Source organism: Magnusiomyces paraingens (assembly GCF_902498895.1).
Source record: "Magnusiomyces paraingens strain CBS 517.90 genome assembly, contig: contig1, whole genome shotgun sequence".
In the NCBI taxonomy this organism is placed as follows: domain Eukaryota; kingdom Fungi; phylum Ascomycota; class Dipodascomycetes; order Dipodascales; family Dipodascaceae; genus Magnusiomyces; species Magnusiomyces paraingens.
In genome coordinates this window covers 3021915-3042272 of record NW_022474067.1, presented here as the reverse complement: position 1 = coordinate 3042272, position 20358 = coordinate 3021915, and the positions used below count along the sequence as shown (strand labels likewise).

The 20358-nt window shown below is 38.1% G+C and overlaps 8 protein-coding genes across 8 annotated transcripts; 4 read left to right on the top strand and 4 right to left on the bottom strand.

The window, feature by feature from the left end:
- Positions 1–3335: 3335 nt before the first annotated feature.
- SAPINGB_P000898 (uncharacterized protein) lies at positions 3336–5771 on the bottom strand (the record flags this gene model as incomplete). The annotated part of the gene is made up of 2 exons (XM_031995621.1): positions 3336–3902; positions 3990–5771. The coding sequence occupies 2 exons, from the start codon at positions 5769–5771 to the stop codon at positions 3336–3338; spliced, it is 2349 nt and encodes a 782-aa protein (XP_031851512.1).
- A 453-nt stretch (positions 5772–6224) lies between these two features.
- Positions 6225–7408, top strand: SAPINGB_P000897 (uncharacterized protein; the record flags this gene model as incomplete). Its single annotated transcript, XM_031995620.1, has 2 exons — positions 6225–6297; positions 6351–7408. The coding sequence occupies 2 exons, from the start codon at positions 6225–6227 to the stop codon at positions 7406–7408; spliced, it is 1131 nt and encodes a 376-aa protein (XP_031851511.1).
- Positions 7409–7712: 304 nt separating this feature from the next.
- On the top strand, positions 7713–8843 carry SAPINGB_P000896 (uncharacterized protein; the record flags this gene model as incomplete). Its single annotated transcript, XM_031995619.1, has 1 exon — positions 7713–8843. The coding sequence occupies one exon, from the start codon at positions 7713–7715 to the stop codon at positions 8841–8843; it is 1131 nt and encodes a 376-aa protein (XP_031851510.1).
- Positions 8844–9497: 654 nt separating this feature from the next.
- SAPINGB_P000895 (uncharacterized protein) lies at positions 9498–10502 on the top strand (the record flags this gene model as incomplete). The annotated part of the gene is made up of 1 exon (XM_031995618.1): positions 9498–10502. The coding sequence occupies one exon, from the start codon at positions 9498–9500 to the stop codon at positions 10500–10502; it is 1005 nt and encodes a 334-aa protein (XP_031851509.1).
- Positions 10503–10587: 85 nt separating this feature from the next.
- Positions 10588–12465, bottom strand: SAPINGB_P000894 (uncharacterized protein; the record flags this gene model as incomplete). The annotated part of the gene is made up of 1 exon (XM_031995617.1): positions 10588–12465. The coding sequence occupies one exon, from the start codon at positions 12463–12465 to the stop codon at positions 10588–10590; it is 1878 nt and encodes a 625-aa protein (XP_031851508.1).
- A 324-nt stretch (positions 12466–12789) lies between these two features.
- On the bottom strand, positions 12790–14349 carry SAPINGB_P000893 (uncharacterized protein; the record flags this gene model as incomplete). Its single annotated transcript, XM_031995616.1, has 1 exon — positions 12790–14349. The coding sequence occupies one exon, from the start codon at positions 14347–14349 to the stop codon at positions 12790–12792; it is 1560 nt and encodes a 519-aa protein (XP_031851507.1).
- A 367-nt stretch (positions 14350–14716) lies between these two features.
- On the bottom strand, positions 14717–15835 carry SAPINGB_P000892 (uncharacterized protein; the record flags this gene model as incomplete). Its single annotated transcript, XM_031995615.1, has 2 exons — positions 14717–15492; positions 15574–15835. The coding sequence occupies 2 exons, from the start codon at positions 15833–15835 to the stop codon at positions 14717–14719; spliced, it is 1038 nt and encodes a 345-aa protein (XP_031851506.1).
- Positions 15836–16629: 794 nt separating this feature from the next.
- SAPINGB_P000891 (uncharacterized protein) lies at positions 16630–20065 on the top strand (the record flags this gene model as incomplete). Its single annotated transcript, XM_031995614.1, has 3 exons — positions 16630–16774; positions 16833–16898; positions 16959–20065. The coding sequence occupies 3 exons, from the start codon at positions 16630–16632 to the stop codon at positions 20063–20065; spliced, it is 3318 nt and encodes a 1105-aa protein (XP_031851505.1).
- Positions 20066–20358: the final 293 nt, after the last annotated feature.

The window sequence follows — 20358 nt, the reverse complement described above, 5'->3', positions numbered from 1 at the left end:
TTCTTCTTCTTCTTCTTCTTCTTCTTCTTTGACCTTTCGTTTGTGGCGCACATTTCCTTAAGACGTTTTCTCCACAGCAAGATCACAAATCGGGCCAAGCCAGAGCAAATAATTCAAAGATATTACTTTATAATTTTTAAAAAAAAAAAAAATTAAAATTAAAATAAATAAAATTAATCAACGTGCAATACTCTTATACATAAAAAAAAATTAAAAAAGATCTGTTTTGTTCATTCCGTAACTCTTTTGTTTATAAACGTTGTTATTATTATTTTGTTTTTCACAATTGATTGCTGGTTAAAGACCTTAATATTTTTCACTTTAATTGCGTGTAATACAGAGTTTAGTATATTGGACCATAAATATCTATATATATCTATATATATATATGCTTATAAAGACTTCAATATTTGCATGACTTTTTTTTGTTATTTTTTTTTCACTCTTATAATTCACGCTCTGTATTCCTTATTTTGACCAGAAAAAAAAAAAGTTTCATATGCTTAGAGTTACTTTTTTTTTTTCTTTATTTCTTTCTCTCTCTCTCTCTCTCTCTCTCTTTTTTTTTAAAAAAGAATATTTACTATATGGTCAAAAATGGCCGTAGTGGTAAAGACAATTATTGTGGTCTAAACGTTAAAATAAGAAACTACATGATACTTTTGATACTTTTAATACTTTTAATACTTTTGCCTTGTTTTCCACCCTATCATTGACCTAGATTTATATAATTTCCTGCGAAAAAGTGACAAAATCTTCACGTTTGTTGCTTCACTTTTTGAAAATCAAGCACAAAATGAAAAAGAAGAGGGGGAGGGGAGGAGGAAGAAGAAGGGATGGGACGTATATAAACCTATTTGTGATGTTTTCTTTAAAAAAAAAAAAAAATTTCGGCGGACTCCCTAAAATGCGAGACTGCGTGTATATATGGCCTTTTTTTTCTTCTTCTTCTTCTTCTTCTTCACTTCTTTCAATAACTTTAAAATTTAAAATATATATATTTAGATATTTATATAAAACACATTTGGTAGTGTAATACTAAACCTTCGTAAGAAGCGTATGAAAAATAATAATAAGAATAATAATAAGAAAAAGAAGATATTTGACGCCATTTTTTTTTCAAATTTCCCAAATTTCTCAAAATACCTGAAACTCAACAATCTGGTTTCCAACTGTCTATATCGCCAATAAAATATTGCCAATTTTTTTTTGTTACTTTCCCTATAATTGCTTGCGCAAATGAAGATATCAAGACGTGCATTTTGCAATATAATAATTATTTCGCTTAGTGTTGTAGTACAGTAATGATTATTTATATATAGATATATATATATATATATATACGTTGTGATGTGCAAATAAAAATAACTTTTTTTTTATAAAAAGTACTCTAACCCAAACGCAATGGGCCTTTAAGTCTAAGCTTATGGGGTGGATTTTCTTGCAACATTGGAATATCTAAAGCCTATTCTGAATACATTAGATGTATCATAAGTTTTACCTTACCTTAAAGGTTTTTATAATCAGTTCTAAGACAATTCGGTTTCGGGCACACACAAAACATTGCAAAAAAAAAAAAAAAAAAAGATGTAGATTAAGCCTGTTTTTTTTTTTCTTTTTTTTAAACGGAAGAAAAATTTTCTGTTTCTAAAACATTTACAAAAAAAAAAAATTTTGTTTTTTTTCTTCTTGGAATTTTTAGGAAAATAAAAGGTCTTGATGACTTTCTTTTAAACCCAATATATGATCATCTATCAGTTTTTAAAACAACTGAGAGTTTATATATATCCGGAAATTAAGAAAAAACAAAACGATTCCCCGGTACGTGATTCTTCCGATAATGTTGAAAAAAAAAAAAAAAAAAAAAAAAGTCGAGACCTAAATCTAGAAGAAAAAATAATAATAATTGAAAATAAAAGTTGAAATCGATCCGGCACAAAGAACTTTTTTTTTTTTTTTTTAAAAAAAAAAAAATATGACAAATGTAACAATATACTTCATTCAAAGTATACGATTTATTTTTGTAACCCATCCCTGAATCAAAAAACAAAAAATAAAAAGTGAAAGTGAAAGTGAAAGTGAAAGTGAAAGTGAAAGTTGTTGTTCTCCAATATGGCGGCACCAAAGTGTAATGTGTAAAAGCACCCATCCAACCAGCTTGCAATACTTTTTTTTTTTTTTTTTTTTTTCTTCTTGTTTCCCAATGACGATGATGATGCTGAAAATATCTTAATCGATCACATCCTCGCTTTATGCGTATATTTACCTAATTGAGTCATTTGGGGAGGGGGAAGGAAAAAATTAATGGGGCTAATATATGTGACATAATAATAAAAAGCAGTATGTGTCTGAGTCGTTTATTCAATCAATCAATTAATCAATCAATCAATCAATCAATCAATCAATCAATCAATCAATCAATCAATCAATCAATCAATCAATCAATCAATCAATCAATCAATCAATCAATCAATCTTGACATCAATGCTTTGATATATGGCCAATTTTCTTTTGTCTGTTTGTTTGCTTGATTGCTTGTTTGCTTGATTGCTTGTTTCTTTATTTCTTTCTTTCTTTCTTTCTTTCTTTCTTTAAAATATTAATTAATATTAATAACATTGAATTGAAATACACTACTCAATACTTGCTAATCATCATATTTTTCATTAGTCCTAATTTAGACTTTAACGACCCACAATTGCAAGAATGAAAAAAAAAAAAAAAAAAATATTTTTTCTAAAATAAACTAAACCTTTTTCTTCTTCTTTTCCAACTTACACTTAAATAATTTTGAAGTATTTACTTCTTCTTCTTCTTTTTCTTCTTCTTCATTATTTTATATATATTTTTGAGCTCAAACTTTTTGACTCACAGTCACTGCTGGATAAAGGCTTACGCATAACAAAAGAAGAAGAAAAAATAAAATGCTTAGCTCTTTTCTTTTCTTTTTTTTTTTTTTTATTTCTTCTTTTATCTTTTTTTCATTTCTTTTGCTTTTTGCATGCATGCGCTTATCAGATGCACGGCTAAATTAAGGTTTGTTTGTTAATTTATGCACTTTTCCCAATTAGTACTTTGTTACAAAAAACGTTACATGCAACAATAACCCGTTATTTTTGCAATTTTACATCTTGCAGCAGTAAAATCTCCCCTCTATATGAAAAAACCTATTTTTTTTTTTTTTTTTTAAATATATATGTTTATCCCTCTCCCCTCCACTTATTAATTTAACCCCAGAATTTTCATAGACCTTATATAACAATTGTTTTTTTTTTTTTTTTTTTTCTTATATACTCTACAAAAAAAACTCTATCCTTCTCAACTTAAACTCTCAACTATGCAATCCCATGCTCAGTAATATACCGACCAACAGTCAACCGTGGAATATACACTGGACCATTCACAGTCACCGTCCCAGCCTCTCCAGGTGTGCTGCTACCCGAGGTAGGCCCACTTCGCTGCGGGGCAAACAACACAACGTTACGCTGAGGCTCAGGATCATACGACTGAGACCGAATGTTATATGCAGTAGCAAGCTCATGAATAAACATCCGATCATACTTCTTCATCGGAGGGAACCTTAGCACCTTGTTAGTTCCATTATCACCGTTACCCACATGACACAATGCAAAGTCCCGAATCTTCTTCTCAGTGCTCGTGCACCACCCAGGGTTGGCTAAATACAAATCAATCACATTGTCCGAATATTCAAACTCCCCAGGTGCTTGCCTTGCAGGATCCATCCCAAACGCTTCTGCAAGCTGCCGTCGCCGCGCAGCTTCCAAACAACTCTCTTCGCATGGAATCAATAAATTCATCTCACGGTCCGCCGCAGTAGCTTTACAGGGGATTGTCCTCGAAATCTCTCCACATTTGCACCCCAAAATGTGCACCTCAGCGCACTTTGGATTTGTTTGAGCACATAGCTTTGGATAATGACACCTTGCTGTCGTGTGTAAATGTCCACATGGTAGTTCTCGTCGACATACCCGCGAACACTTAGTCTCGCATTCCCCTGGCCGATGACACATCTTTGGACAAGGATGTCCACACGCCATGGGCTTGCCGCACAATTGCCCACATGATGCATACTCTTGGTAACACGGCACATTCTTCACCTCAGGGTTCTTGCCACACGCACATGGCTTGCTAACAAGCCGTAGACACCGGTCACATTCCTTGTCGTCCCCATGACACGGGTGTTTAGGCGTCGGATGCCCACACAGAGTCGGACGCGTGCACTCGTACGGACACGTAGGTAACATAGTTCCGCATCGCACAGGAGCTCGTAATATTGTTCGCCCACAGGGGCAAACCCAGTCTTCACTCGACGATTCCAGACATGGCCCACACGGCCTTACATGACATTCCTTGTTGCATCGGTGTTTGCCACAGTTGAGCATTGCATTACATGTTTGCGTACACCCATGCTTCTCCTTGTATTCCCGCTCAATCGTCTCATCATATACACTGTAACCCTTGCCCCAAACAGCATTCTTGCCATACTTGATAGCTTTCTTTTCAAACTCGCAGCACACATTTGTGCATCGGTGTCGACGACAGTTCAAGTTGCCTGTACATCGTCTAGCACAAATTGGCTTCTCGCCAGTAACTGCAAACCCGCATGGAACCAAAAACCGATTGTAGCCACATCGGCACCGCATATCTGTCACAAAATAACAACGAGGACACTCGCCCTCGTGGCATGGGTATTTGCATGTGTGACCACATTTAAGTTTCTTGTCGCACACCTGGCCACACGTGGGTATTGTTTCCTCGCATGAGGATCTCGGGTGCCCAAGAATATCAGTCACTGGAGATTTACCACAGGGGCATGTCTCGCCCTCAACGGGTCTCAGTGGACACTTGTAAGTATCTGCAGTACGCTTGTTGCACTCGAGCTTGTATGAATGGACATTACATTCGTACTTGCCTTCCTGGATTTTGTCGCATACAAAAAACCCAATCCAAGACTTAGATTGCTTTCCGGTTTCTGCATCAATCTCAACGCTCTGTTTTGGCTCCAAATTGTTGCACGTCACCGGTAAAACTGTTTCACCACAGTAACAAGTGGCATTGATTTTTTCCGAACAATCGCCACAGAGCCCTTGATGACACTTTTTTTGGCACTTGTGCATGCCACAAGGTAGCAGCTCTCCACAAATATTGTTGCATTGCCAACCGCTGTAGCTGGTAAGAATACATGGCAATTGTTTTGACTTTTTAGCACAGTAACACTTGATCATTGGGCCCAAAGCCGTGCATTCTGGATGTGGGCCCGGGTGACAAATAGCCATACATTTATGAATACACGAGAGTGGTGCAGCACAGGTTTGCCCACAGCTATGTGGTGCAATTCCATCATATGTAGGGTTCAGTTCCTTTTTGCACCAGCATCGGTATTCGCGTGGAATCATGCTGGAGGTAGTTGAGCAAGATGGACATTTCCAAGACTCTACTGTCGGATCAGGCGAGTCTGCACGAAACGCAAGCGACTTTTCAGCCCACTGCTTGATGCATGGAAGGTGGTACACACGGTAACATACCGAGCAGTTCCAAATGGGCGATTTGGCGTCAAGCTCATCGGCACACACTAGACATATGTACTGACCGTCTTCAATCTCGGCCAGCAGAGATTCGGCAAGATCTAGCTTGTCGTAAACATGAGCGTGTTGTTGTTGTTGATGATGTTGATGTTCATTTTTATGGTCGTGATTGTGATCATGGCCATGACAGTCTTCATGACTATGTTCTACCTCTAGATCAGGCATTATAGGTCTTATTATTTTGGCGGATGAAGAAATATTTTCAGAGGCAACATTAATAGCCTTTATATATATATATATATTAATTATATACTGCAAAAAAAAAAAAAATATAAAAATTAGAGGCGTGAAAAATCACAATGTGAGTAGAAATGACTCGAAGCCTGTCACAAAGTTGTAATGTCACATATATATATATATATATTTTAAAATATTGATCACGTGAAACAAAATTGTAACATCCACTTTACCGATAGCGGCCATCTGGGGGACTCCGCAACTTTCCACAATCCAATCACAGCCATGAACTGACCCTTTAAGTCTAGTGTAAGACTACTAAAGGAAAAAAAAAAAAACTTTCAAAACCTCCAAAAAATAACACATTTTTTTCCCTTCCCTTTCCTTTTCTTTTTCATCTTCTTCTTCCTCGTATTCAGTCTGTCATCTCCAGTCATCACAATGCTCAGATCCTCTTTTGTCAGATCCCGTTCTACGCTTGCCAGAGCCTACTCTACCAAGACCCTCAAGATTGGTATGCAAATTGATTCTTATTGCATGACTCTTCTAACCTTTTACTGTATTTAGGTCTCATTCCCGGTGACGGTATCGGCCGCGAAGTCATCCCCGCGGGTAAGGCTGTCCTTGAGGCTCTCCCCAAGGAGGACGGTCTCTCTTTCGAGTTCGTTAACCTTCTTGCCGGTTTCGAGCACTTTAAGCAGACTGGCACTGCTCTTCCTGATGAAACTGTCGAGGTTCTCAAGAAGGAGTGCGATGGTGCCCTCTTTGGTGCTGTTTCCTCCCCCACAACCAAGGTTGCTGGCTACTCTTCCCCCATTGTTGCACTCCGCAAGAAGCTTGGCCTCTACGCCAACGTCCGCCCCGTCAAGTCTGTTGACGGTGCCCCTGGCCGTCCCGTCGACCTCGTCATTGTCCGTGAAAACACTGAGGATCTTTACATCAAGCAGGAGCGCCAATACACCGCCGAGGACGGTACTCAAGTTGCTGAAGCCATCAAGCGCATCACCGAAACTGCCTCTCAGCGCATTGGCAAGATGGCTTTTGACATTGCTCTTTCCCGCCAGGCTCTCCGTGATGCTGGTGCCCCCTCCATCCACAAGACTTCCACTGTCACCATCACCCACAAGTCCAACGTCCTGAGTCTTTCTGACGGTCTTTTCCGTGAGACTATCCGTAAGTTCTACGACGCCAACAAGGACAAGTACGGCTCTGTCAATGTCAATGAGCAGATTGTCGACTCCATGGTCTACAGACTCTTCCGTGAGCCCGAGGTCTTTGACGTTGTTGTCGGCCCCAACCTCTACGGTGACATTCTTTCCGACGGTGCTGCCGCCCTCGTTGGCTCCCTTGGTGTTGTCCCCTCCGCCAATGTTGGTGATGAGTTCGTCATTGGCGAGCCCTGCCACGGTTCTGCCCCTGATATCGAGGGCAAGGGTATCTCTAACCCCATTGCCACTATCCGCTCTACCGCTTTGATGCTTGAGTTCCTCGGCTTCCCCAACCCTGCTGCCAGAATCTACAAGGCTGTTGATGCTAACCTTGCTGAGGGCAAGATTCTCACTCCTGATTTGGGTGGCAGCTCTTCTACCCAGGATGTCATCAATGACATTATCAAGAGACTGTAAATTGAAAAAAAAAAAAAAAAAACTTATTTAAGTATATACTTTGGAAAGCATTAAAAAATAATTCATGAGGTTACATAGAAATATGCGGCTGAAGAGCATTTACTTTGGGATCTGTTGACTCGAGTCGAAGACAGAATCATCATGCAAGCACATTTTTCATGGAAAATAAAATTCCAACGGAACCAGATTTTCATGCATATGAATTCATTGATTTTTCAGGAAAATATATAAAGAGATTAGATTCCCCATAATCTTTCACTTTCACTTTCACTTTCACTTTTCTTTAATTACCAATTTAATCAAAATGGCAAATATTTTCAGAAAGAAAGATCACAAGGATTCTGATTCCAAGAATTCTTCCAAAAATAAAAATAAAAAGAAAACCTTAAAGTCTAACTTTAAGCAGCCAGGAAGCAAGAAATGTAATGAACCAAAACGGGTACGCTTTCATTTGGTCCCGACCGTGGTAAAAATACCCTCTCAAACTTGCCGGGAAGATGTTTCACACTACCGCCGACTAAGGCTTAGTGACAGGTATCCCTTTGAACTCGATGAAAAATATTCTGCCTTTAATGAGATTGACGTTTTTGAAACTTTTATCACACTTAATATGCTAATGGGAGAATTTGGTAAAAAGACTATATGCCACGAACACTTGGAAAAGTTTTGGAAACTTTGCACGGTTCCAAATAACGAAATCGCCAAAAAGTTGATAAAAGACATTTACATTAGCCGAGATCTTTTTAAATATTTTGGTAGAGAAGGTCTCTCTGATCCTAAAATCAGAGAGGGAGATTCACGAAAAATTGCTTCTTTTGCCATGTTTTCATCTCCTGAGCCATCGCGCACTGCTTTTGAAATTATAAATAAGGCACACACGGACTTTTTAAGCTTCATTCCAGCAAAGTTTAGTTTAACAGAAGAAAATGTGACCTTTTTTCGCGAGTTGGAATGGTTTGTTGAGTGCTTGTTTGATAATGAGGCTTCGTCAGAAGGTGAACGACAGTTATGGCGCAAAATCGTCACCCTACCAATTTCATTAGAACTTAAAGGCCGACTTCTTAGTATGAGGGAAGATCATTTTAAACTGACAGTCTTTTGCAAAAATCTTTGCAGTTCAACGGTAGTTTCAGCCATTCATGAACTTGTTTCATATGACTTGGATTTTAAAAATTTGCTTTTTGAGGAAGTTCTTCCCCACCAATTCATTAAGCAGTTCCGCATGGAATATGTGGGCGATCTGAAGTTTGGCATTGTGGACATCTTAGGCAAAATGGAGGATTTTTCAAATCAAAAATTGGGGAATCCTGAAACTGCGCCAAAGTATAAGCCTCGCGCTAGCAGAAATTTTAATATGAAGAGCATTAGAAACATGGGCGACGAAGAAGAAGAAGAGTTGGCGAATAACTACTGGCCTGAACTCTCAAAATTGTGATTTTCATAGTATTTTCATGGTATTTTCCTGAATAAGCCGCACATGCAACATTAATTATATATTACATAATCAATATAAATTTTAAATTTTTCAAGGGTACCTTTTTTTTCAGAAATTAATCAATAGGATTGTTGATTGATTTTATTAGATTTGGAGAATGGAGTTATAAAACTAAGTAGATTGAAAGTTTTGAAGTACTATAATACACTTCGAGTTTATTGCACCAATATATTTTTTTTCTATTTTGTTTGTTTTCAAAGAATGAAAAAGAATAAAATAAATTATTATATAGACAGTCTATCATATGACCAATCTGGTTAGGGGTTTAATGGTTTCACCGTCTTGCCACCAGCTATTAATTTTCCCACCTGTCCTAGATACATATAGTTTTTTACTTTTGAGAATCTTCAAGTGTTCAAACACCCAAACACTTCACTAAATTTTAGAAATCAGTACAATTTTGAGGAAAAAAGATTGCATATTAATTAAATTTGGGACTTATTTTTTTGTCATTAAGTTGATTTATCATTTAAATATATTTTACACCATTTCATTTGTCTCATGGCGATAGTTGAGCTGAGACAGACATCCAACAATAAACCAGTAACATTTCATCACTCTTGCATTTCTCAAACCAACCATAAAGTATCTCAAATGAGTACTAGAACACACACCTCGAAAAGGAGGAGCGAAAATTCACGTCGACCCAGCGTTCAGTCATCATTACCATTTACTGAACGCACATCACGGCAAAATTTACAAACTTCTAACCCCTCTCAAACTTCACAAGTTTCGCAATCAGCTGCATGGCAGTCATTAGAGGACGACTGGAATTCTATTGATGACCATTCTATTACCGATGCTTTAGAAAACGAACTAATAGATCCAAGTTTTCAGAATCCTGATGATTTGACACTAGAAAACGACAATGACCCACAAAGCCCTGCATTTACAGAACAATCTACAAGTTTTGCTGCAAACTGGCAGCATCAACAGCAAACAAATAACTCATTTGATCTTACAGACAACCGACCTTATTCCAACACTTCTTCTAGACCAAGACATCGAGAAACCGTTGAAGAATCTAGAAGCAGCAGTTCTCGCAATTTGTCTAATGTCAATCGTCGAATACGTCAAGAAGATATTGCTGATGAGGAACTTTTTCAAGAGCTGCGACGTAGGGCTGTGCCTTTATCTGCATCTCAAGAAAACAATATTAGTGATAACACCCAAACCACGATCCAACAAACAAATCAAGAGCAGGACTCTAATGTACAACAACAGCAACAGACCGATACAGAAACTGCCACAGAGAATAGTCGCTCAAATTTAAAAAGACCGCGTATTGATGATTTTGATGATTTTGTCGATTTTGATGATTTCGATGATTTTGACGAGGATTTCTCCGAAATTCAAAACATCTTGGCTAACCCACCCAAAGAACGACCAGAAAACACAGAAGTATCTGCACTCGAGGCTTTAGAGTGCCCGATCTGCTATGAACAGCCTGATATTGCAGTAGCTATGCCTTGTGGACATTTGTATTGTAGTGATTGTGCAGCAAATGTTGTTGGGTATAATCCGCGATGTAGCATTTGCCGCAAGCCAGTTAAACTTACGGACATCCGATACCTTGAGTTTAAGTTAATGGCTTCATGAAATCCTTAACCATACCCTAATGTTATTAATGAGTTTATTTATTTATTTAACTATTTATTTTCACTATTCTCCCTCTTGTCTTAAGTTAATCTGAAAATCCACCCCATTCTTCTTCTTGATCCAAGACTTCGTCCTCATCCTCACCCTCACCCTTGTTGTCCTCACTTTCAGGCAAATCACGCACAAAGCATACTGCAAAAAAGCCAATGCCACCATCTTCCTTAGGTAACGCACGCACACATCCCTCTGCCATTCTTTCACGCTCAAAAAGCTCATCCTCTTCTCCTGCATGCTTTTGGGCATAGACCGGGAACTCTTCAGGGAAACCACGACGGGGCCAATCTGGCACAACATGTTTGCGTGATTGCACACGCCACCCCCATGCTTGTGCGACTTGAGGGTCATTCATAAGACGGTCTACAACATGCTCATTTTCATGTGCATGAATCGAGCAAGTTGAGTAAACAACGACACGGGCATTTGGGAAAGAAAGAGCGTGCTTGACCACTTTGTACTGAAATCCTGCTAGCTTAAGCAACCGTGTTTCTTCGTCTTGGGTGAGAGAAGTTTTCTTGTTGTCGCTATTCTCCTCGTTCTCCTCTGCATTGTTTTCGTTAGCAAGCGTAGCAGCGTTCTTACGACCAAAAATGCCGGACCCGCTACAGGAGGGATCTACGACAAATCCAGAAACATTTGGATAGTCGCTAGGCTTGCTTTGGGTAAAGTCTTGAACATTGACATTTACATATTTGGATGCTCCAGCAACGTTCAGCATTTTGGATAGAGTTTTTGCGCGAAACTCATTTCGTTCAAATGCAGCCACAAACTTGTGCTGTAAGGGATTTTTATTACCATTTTTGGTAAAAGCGGCAGCAAAAAGGCGAGGATACGCAGTCAGAGAAAGCCCAGTCAAATGTGTGGTTTTGTTTCCGGGCGCTGCGCATGCGTCAATCAACTGAATAGAACTCTTGTCAGCTTCACCCTTTTTGAGTTTTTGTCCGCTTTGGAGCTCCGAAGGTGGCTTCAGATCTACACCAAGAGCCTTGAGGTTATGAACAAGGATTGTGGCAGGTAAACAAGATGCGCGGTCTTGAATGATTAGCTTTCCAGAGGTGTAAAGTTTAGTGGTGATGATAGGGAAACGCTTGGGGTGGACACCGTAGAGGTTTGCGACAATTTTGTCTTTGTAAACAACAAGGTCGGTGTTTTTTCGAATGTCATGCCAATCAGAAACAAACTTAAGCTCGCCCTCATTAGTAAGTTCTTGCTCACGAGACACCAGATCATCGGGAGTGGTACACTTAATAGCATTCAAACGAACCCAACGCACAGGAGTCTCATCGTTTTCGTCTAAATTTTCGTCGTCATCGTCATGACGGTTGGTTACTGGCTGTGCATCATTAAGAATAGGAACTGTAAACTTTTCGAGATCTGTTTTGGGGTCGCGAACACGGTTACGAACCTTCCATTTAACAAATTCACCATGAAGACGAGTTTTATTTTGAAGTACCGCCTCTTTTGCTTTGCATTTGGGTGCTGTTATACGACCGCTCTTTGAAAAAAGCAAATCTTGGACCATGGCCATGGCATGCCATTCATTCACAAAGTAACGAAAAGTGGGGAACTTAGGATTGAGCAAATCTGAAGCTCGCACAACTGGTCTTAAAATTGGAGCATATTTGAGTGTAGATGCAACTATAGCATACAGCTGACGCAAATCATTATTATTGTTTTGGTTGTTTGTGTTTTTGACTTGCTTCTTAGAAGAAGATGTGATTGTATTTGTGGTGGTACTGCGACTATTTGTATATATGAGCGATTTAAGCTGGGTACTAGTCACAGAGGGAAACGATTGAGATTCTTTTTTAGTATCTTTTTTAGCGTCTTTCTTTTTATTTACTGGTTCATTGGGCTTTGCCAATGACTCAAGGATCTTTGCTGCCGATTCGTAGAGGTTTGGCATTGATGAAAGTAGTTTTGAAGATTTTCTTTTGAATTTGCTTCGAGGACGGCTGAAATTTTTTTTTTTTTCTTTTGGAAAATTTTCTGTTGGTTTTATGTAGAGAATAAAATACCTTAAATGCATATAGTTAAGGTTTGAGACCAAACAATCGACCAAAAGTTTTGGATAGTCCCAAATGGTTTACTTCTTTAAAATTAGAGATAAAAGTTTTCTAAATTCTCAAATAAATAAATAGATAAATAAAAGAATAACATTTCTAAAAAATTAAATCTAAAACTCAAAAATTTTCTAAAAGACAGAAAAAAAAAATCTATAGTGTTATAATCATAATAAAAACTGCAAAATCAGAGATAATGTTAAAGTGTAAACCCCAACATAGAGTCCCGAAGCTCCAGAAGTTGAGGTAGCAGTAGCAGTAGCAGTAGCAGAGGATTCTGAAGTTGTACTTATAGATGAATTTAAAGATAAGGAAACAAAAGTGCTTTCAGGGGTAACACTAGTATTTGAAGACTTTTTGGTGGCAAAACCAACAACGGCATTGTCCATGTCAAAAACAGAATAAACCCCACGCAAGAAAACATCACCTAGGACCCATTGTTTTTCATCAACATAAAGCCCTTGAATGTTACTTAAACAGAATCCTTCATCATTATACTGCTCACCAATGTAAGAATCGGGGCCAACGGTCCAGTTACGAGAGGAGCTATTGGTACCGAAAGAAAATGCAAACTCAATTGTTGAATTGCACGGAATAACAAAGTTTGATCCATCAGTGGATGAATTTCCAATGTAACTGTGAAGCATGAGAGCATCATTAGGTGGCATAAGTAGAAGAGTAGTTCCTGTGTCGACAATAACTGTCCTAGTTCCATTGTCGCTATTTCCGGCTGCAAAGGAAACTTCTGTTCCATTAACAAGAGTACGGGCAAGTGGAATCTCCCAGAAAATTGAAGAGTTATTGATAGAGTAATATTCAATTTCTCCAGAATACTTTTCCGAATCAAGACCACCAATGGAAAGACTTCCTTCGTTACTATCAGTAAAATTTCCATTATCTCCGCTTAAACTAATTCCAATAACACGCTGAGAAATAAGAGACTCTAAATATAGAGTATTAAGAATTCCATGCGTTGAACTATCTGGGTCCTTTGACGGAAAACCTAAGATTCCATCTACAGCATAAGAATAGAAACTAGACTGGCCACTGTTCGCCAAGCCTAAGTATTGATTACCAAAATCAAAGCCTGCAAGACGAACACGATCCTGAATAAATGTTCCATTAATAAGTCCAGTATTGTAAATAACTTCAAAAGGCAAACCTGTGAAAGTGCCCGTCTTTGATTGTTCGGCATCAAAAAGCGTATGGTCAGCACATTCAGCCAATGTACAGTTGGAGGAGTAGACCCAAGTAAAAAAGGAGCCAGTATCAACAATAACATTGAACACTTTTTCCTCAGTTGACTCATTGAATGTTCCTAGTTTTATCTCAGCATAATATGAAATTGAATCGGACGTGTTATTGTTATCGATAATAATGCTGCGGCTATCAAGTGAGCCGTGTTTGAAAACAGCGCCGCGGGAATTTTTTTTCCAGTAACCTTTGTCTATCAATTGTGTGGAGCCACTAATTGTTGCTGCAACATCAGAATTAAGCGCGTGAGCTCCTAGAAAACTGTTAATGAAATTATCAGAGCTGCTGGAAATAATGTCTTCGACAGAAAGTAGTGTGGATGGGTCTAAAGATGATATGGACCGTCGAAACTTTTTGGAACTGCTGGTACTGGCATTATCAAGTTTTTTGATGGGGAAAATGCGTGTAGTGCCTATGTTTGTTGAGGCAACTACGTTTACCATCATCACAGCAATAACCCAAAGCAGATACATAATATTGAAACAAAGGTATCTTGAATGCTGAAGCAAAAGTAGTATTGGAAAAATGACTAAAAGAATAATTAAAAAAAATTGATTTGACCTATGGCTTTAAACTAAAAAAAAAACAATAATAAGAATAAAAGAATATATATATATATTAAAAAAAAGGGGGGGAAGAGGGGGTATTTAAATAAAAGGATAGTTAATTTTTAAAAGGCTTCATTAAGCGAAAAGTAATCAATTATCATCCCAATGAAGAAAAAAACGGCTATTCAAACTTTGTAAAAATATAATTGAATGGTAGCCGCGCCTAAAAATAAATTCAGTTTAAGTCATAAAAAACATTTTGAAATTTTAAAAGATTTACATCATATAATCATCAATATTGTATACCCAACTTGTCAAGCTTTTGGCAAGATGGTAACTTCATCTTTTTTGCCTTCTCCAAAGCATCCTTATCTGTGGAAAACCATCCCTGAGCATCCATGATCTTCTGTTGTCGAGTCTCATACTCACGATTGCACATATCCCGTAACGACCGCAAATATGTCAACTCAGCGCGGTTATCTAATTGCCTCAGTTTTCCTGTTGACATGCTGCGAACGTCTGATGGATTCACAAAATAAGGAATATTGTGCTGGTAAGTTGTGCGTAATTCTGTGTATGGTGGACTAGGTGTGAATTCAAACCGGGTGTTCCGAACATATCCTGACGATGATGAGGAATCAAAAAGCGAAGATAAAAGCGGTGTGATAAAAAGCAATAAAAGCGGCAGTAGACGCACCAGATTCGACATAAAATCTTGAGGTTCTTGAGGCACACCGTTGCCTCCGTTGGCTTGCCGCGCACCGGCCGGACCTCGCCGCGGTCCTCCAAAAGTTTGAAAACGAATGTTAGGTCCAAAGGAAGTACCGAAAGTTTGGAAAGCATCACCACCTGCTCCGCCGCCAAAAAAGGCTCGAAATATTTCGTCTGCGAAATCGTCTGAAAATCCGGCAGCACCGGGACCACCGGCCCGAGCCATTCCTGGGCCAAACCCGCTGAACCCGTTCATACCGGAAGCAGCAGCGCTTCGAGATTCAGGATCTGAGCCAGTTTGATCATATATCCGTTTTTTGTCCGGATCAGAAAGTACCTGAAAAGCTTTCGCTACCACTAAAAAGACAGAAAACGAACATTATTAGTAAGATTATTCAGCGCTGGAAATACGACCATAGTCTCACAAAGGTAACATACTCTTAAAAGCTTCATCAGCACCTGGGGCGCCATTCTTATCAGGATGCATAACAAGGGCAAGTTTTCTGTAGGCCTTGCGAACCTCTGTTTCTGTAGCGGTAGTCTCAATGTCGAGAATAGCATAGTAGTTTGTGGATTTGCATTTGCGGACTCGTTCTACAGCTGCTGCTTGGGCAGATGTGTAAGCGCGATCTTGACGACCTTGATTATGGTCTCGGGTCCGAGAATTCGTTTCATTTTTCTCGCTGGAAGTTGATGACATTGTGATGGTGGCTAAAAATCAGGGGATGAAAAAGAGGGAGGCTTTGAAAGGGTATAAAAATGGTCCGGTATTAAATCGTGGTGAAAACAAAAAAAAAAAAGAAAATGGAGTTTATTTAATTTAATTTGATATATTGGTCAAAATTAAAAACCAAAAAAAAAAAAAACCCAGTCAGCCTGCGTAATAAATGCAGTCTGCTAGAAAATTTTTATGAGAAACAGGGGGAAATCCTGTTGTGAAATGGATATGTTCGTAGCTGAAGAAATGGAATGAAAAAGCAAAAATTGGTGGTTTTGGTAGGTTTTAGTGGCGGCGATAACTTTAGTAGGTTTGAGCGGTGGTGTTTAGCTGGCTGTTTGGCTGGCTGCTATATGGGTGGTTCACTTAGGCTGACTGGCTGGCAGAAAAGTTTCGCAGGTGACGTAAAAATTGTAATTGTTTGCGGTTAGGCAATACATGCAAAGCCAAGAAAATATTATTAATGTTTTTAAACAAGATTACTAATAACGGGGTTTCACGTGGCAAAAATATATCACGTAACATTACAAACAACAAAACGCGGGCTAGACGCGTATTACATAATTTCGCGTTTTTCTGTCTGTCTGTCTGTTTGTTTTTTTTTTTTTTTTTTTTTTTGATTGTTTGTTGCTAAAAGTTTCCCTTCACCACCCTCTACAAAGATAAACAATTCACCAACTCCATTTTTTCTTTTCTTTTCATTTCATTTCATTTCATTTCATTTCATTTCATTTGTTCATTTATTGATCTAACTAATAACTAATACAAACTTTTTAATGTCTATTTCTGCAAAACCAACACCGGTGAAGCGTGGTCATTTTACACCTGCTTCTCAGAGCAGTAATAAGCGTTCAAAAGTTGTTGAATCCAGTTCTTTTGAGCATGATCTAAGCCAGATCTCTCAAGATACAGTTGTCAAGAGTACGTAAAAATAACTTTCAACTAATTTCAAACTAACTTTTTTTTTATCTTTGTATAGATACAGAACAAATGTGGGAAAGACCATCAATACCAGATGACTTTAATCCGTCTACACACACAATAAGTATGCAATTTATATTTATATTTATATTTATATTTTCATTTTCATTATTAACGTCCATAGACTTTCAACAGCTTGACGCTGAAGAAGCGACTTCTCATGATGGAAATTCCCTTGTGAGACTCTTTGGGGTAACAGAAGATGGTCATTCTATTGTTTGCGACATGACGGGTTTCAGCCACTATTTCTATTTTCCTGCGCCAGTCGGCTTTCGTAAACCTGAAATTTCTAAGTTAATAGAACACATCAAAACAAAAGAACTTGGGTCAATCAAAGACATTGAAATAGTTCTTAAAGAGTCTATTTGGGGATACAATGGCAATGTAAAGTCTCCGTTTTTAAAAATATTTTGTTCAGATACCCGTTCCATCCAACGTATTCGTGCCGCATTTGAACGTGGCGAAATCAACTTTTCATCAAATGGCTCAGTTTTTTTCAACAACCCAGGAACTTCTTATGATAATATAAACTACGTCCTTCGAGCTATGATTGACTGTAAGATCACTGGTATGTCTTGGATCACACTCTCAGCAGGAAAATATAAAGAAGTTCCAAAAAATAAGCGATTATCTCGTTGTCAGATTGAAGTTGAGATTGATTACAACGACATTATTTCTCATTCAGCTGAAGGAGACTGGTCAAAGATGGCTCCTTTGCGTATCCTTTCATTTGATATTGAATGTGCTGGTCGCAAAGGTGTTTTTCCTGAGGCAGAAATAGATCCTGTTATTCAAATTGCAAATACAGTTAATACATATGGCGAGTCTACTCCATTTATCAGAAACGTCTTTACACTTAATACGTGCGCTCCAATTGTCAGTACACAGATAATTGAAAACGAAACAGAACGGGAACTTCTTATGAGGTGGAGAGACTTTGTCCGTAAAAGCGATCCAGATGTTATAATTGGCTACAACACAACAAACTTTGATTTTCCATATCTTCTAGACCGTGCAGAGGCATTGGGATTAAATGATTTCCCGTATTTTGGACGTATGACAAACATTAAACAACAGGCCAAAAAGACCACATTTAATTCGAAAGCATTTGGAGCCTCCGAGTCTAAATCAATCAACATTGATGGCAGAATGCAATTTGATATGCTGCAATTCATCAGACGTGAGTTTAAACTCCGTAGCTACACTCTTAATAGTGTATCAGCTCATTTTCTTGGTGAACAAAAAGAAGATGTTCATCATTCAATTATTACAGATTTACAGAACGGCACCAGTGAAACACGCAGACGTCTTGCGGTTTACTGTCTTAAAGATGCCTTTTTACCGATGCGTCTAATGGAAAAACTCATGTGTTTAGTAAATTATACCGAAATGGCTCGTGTCACTGGAGTTCCGTTTTCTTATCTTTTGACTCGTGGTCAACAAATTAAAGTTATTTCTCAACTTTTTCGCAAGACTCTGGATCTCGGCTTCGTTATTCCCAGTTTACGTAGCGAAGGTTCTTCTGACGAACAATACGAAGGTGCTACTGTTATCGAACCCATTCGCGGCTATTATGATGTTCCGATTGCTACTCTTGATTTTTCTTCGCTGTATCCTAGTATCATGATGGCTCACAATCTTTGTTATACTACTCTCCTAGACAAAGACACTATTGAACGGCTGAATCTTAAAGAGGACGAAGATTACACCAGAACACCTAATAATGATTGTTTTGTAAAATCAAAATTACGGCATGGCATTTTGCCCGATGTTTTAAACGAACTTCTAAGTGCCCGTAAGCGTGCCAAAGCAGATCTCAAGAAAGAAACCGACCCCTTCAAACGTGCTATTCTTGATGGTAGACAGCTTGCCTTGAAGATTTCTGCTAACTCAGTTTATGGCTTCACTGGTGCTACTATTGGCAAACTTCCATGTCTTGCTATTTCTTCCTCTGTCACATCTTTTGGCCGTGTGATGATTGAACGGACAAAAAATGAGGTCGAACAAAAATACAGAATAGAGAATGGGTACTCTCATAATGCTACTGTTATTTATGGTGATACTGATTCTGTGATGGTTAAATTTGGGCCAAACGATCTTGAAACATGCATGAAGATGGGCTTAGAAGCTGCCGACTTTGTCTCCACAAAGTTTATAAAGCCCATTAAATTAGAATTTGAAAAGGTTTACTTCCCTTATTTGCTCATCAATAAGAAACGTTATGCTGGATTGTACTGGACCAAAACTGACAAACCCGATAAAATGGATACCAAGGGTATTGAAACTGTTCGCCGTGATAACTGTCGGTTGGTTCAAAATGTTATTGAGACAGTCCTTCAAAAAATTTTACGGGAGCGGGATGTTGCTGGCGCTGAAGCATATGTTAAGATGGTTATTTCTAAGCTTATGCAGAATCAGGTAGATTTGTCCCTGCTTGTCATCACCAAACAAATTTCTCGTGCTGATTATGCTGCTAAGCAGGCTCATGTTGAGCTCGCCGAGCGCATGCGCAAGCGCGATCCGGGTTCTGCTCCTCAACTCGGTGATCGTGTTCCTTATGTTATTATAAAAGGTGGTGCAAATGGAAAAAACTATGAAAAAAGTGAAGACCCAATTTACGTTCTTGAGCACAATTTGCCTATTGATACCAAGTATTATCTCGACAACCAACTTTCTAATCCATTAACACGTATTTTTGAGCCTATTCTTGGTCAAAAGAAGGCTCACTTGCTACTGACAGGCGATCATACTCGTACCATCAGGGTTGCCGCTCCTACAACAGGTGGCTTAATGAAGTTTGCGGTGAAAACTGAAGTTTGTATGCACTGTAAACGACCACTTAAGCGCAAGAAAACTAAATCCACAAACTCAATGATAAAACCTGGTTCTTCCTCGTCAAAGTTCGATGGCAAGGAAAATTTTAATACATCAGTTTCCATTTCAACTGCTGAAAAAAATGATTCTGTAATTGACGAAGAAAAAGGTGCATTATGCTTAGATTGCCTAGACTACGCACCCTACTATTATCAGTCGACAATAACCAAACTTAACTCTCTTGAAAGCAAATTCTCGAAACTTTGGACTGAATGCCAGCGTTGTCAGGGTGAAATGCATCAAGAAGTTATTTGTTCCAGTAAGGATTGCCCCATATTTTACATGCGGAAAAAGGCACAAAAAGATGTAATTGCTTGTGCCAAAGAGTTAGCACGATTTGACTATACTGAATGGTAGTTAATATATTATATAAATTATAAATTATAAATTATTTTTGTTTATTTTGTATAATTTTAGGCTCGTGTATATTAATTCAAAGTATTTCAGCCTAAACTCACAAACTTGCTTTCAAAACCCTTGAATAAAAACAAACAGCTTGCTTTCAACAAATCAAAATTTTTTTGGATAATAAAATAATGATTGGAAATGGACTTATAGCAGATTTAATTAAATGAAAGTAATATATATAATAAACGTAGCAAATAAAAAATTATGAATACCCATATATTCCTTCAAACCATATCAAATTA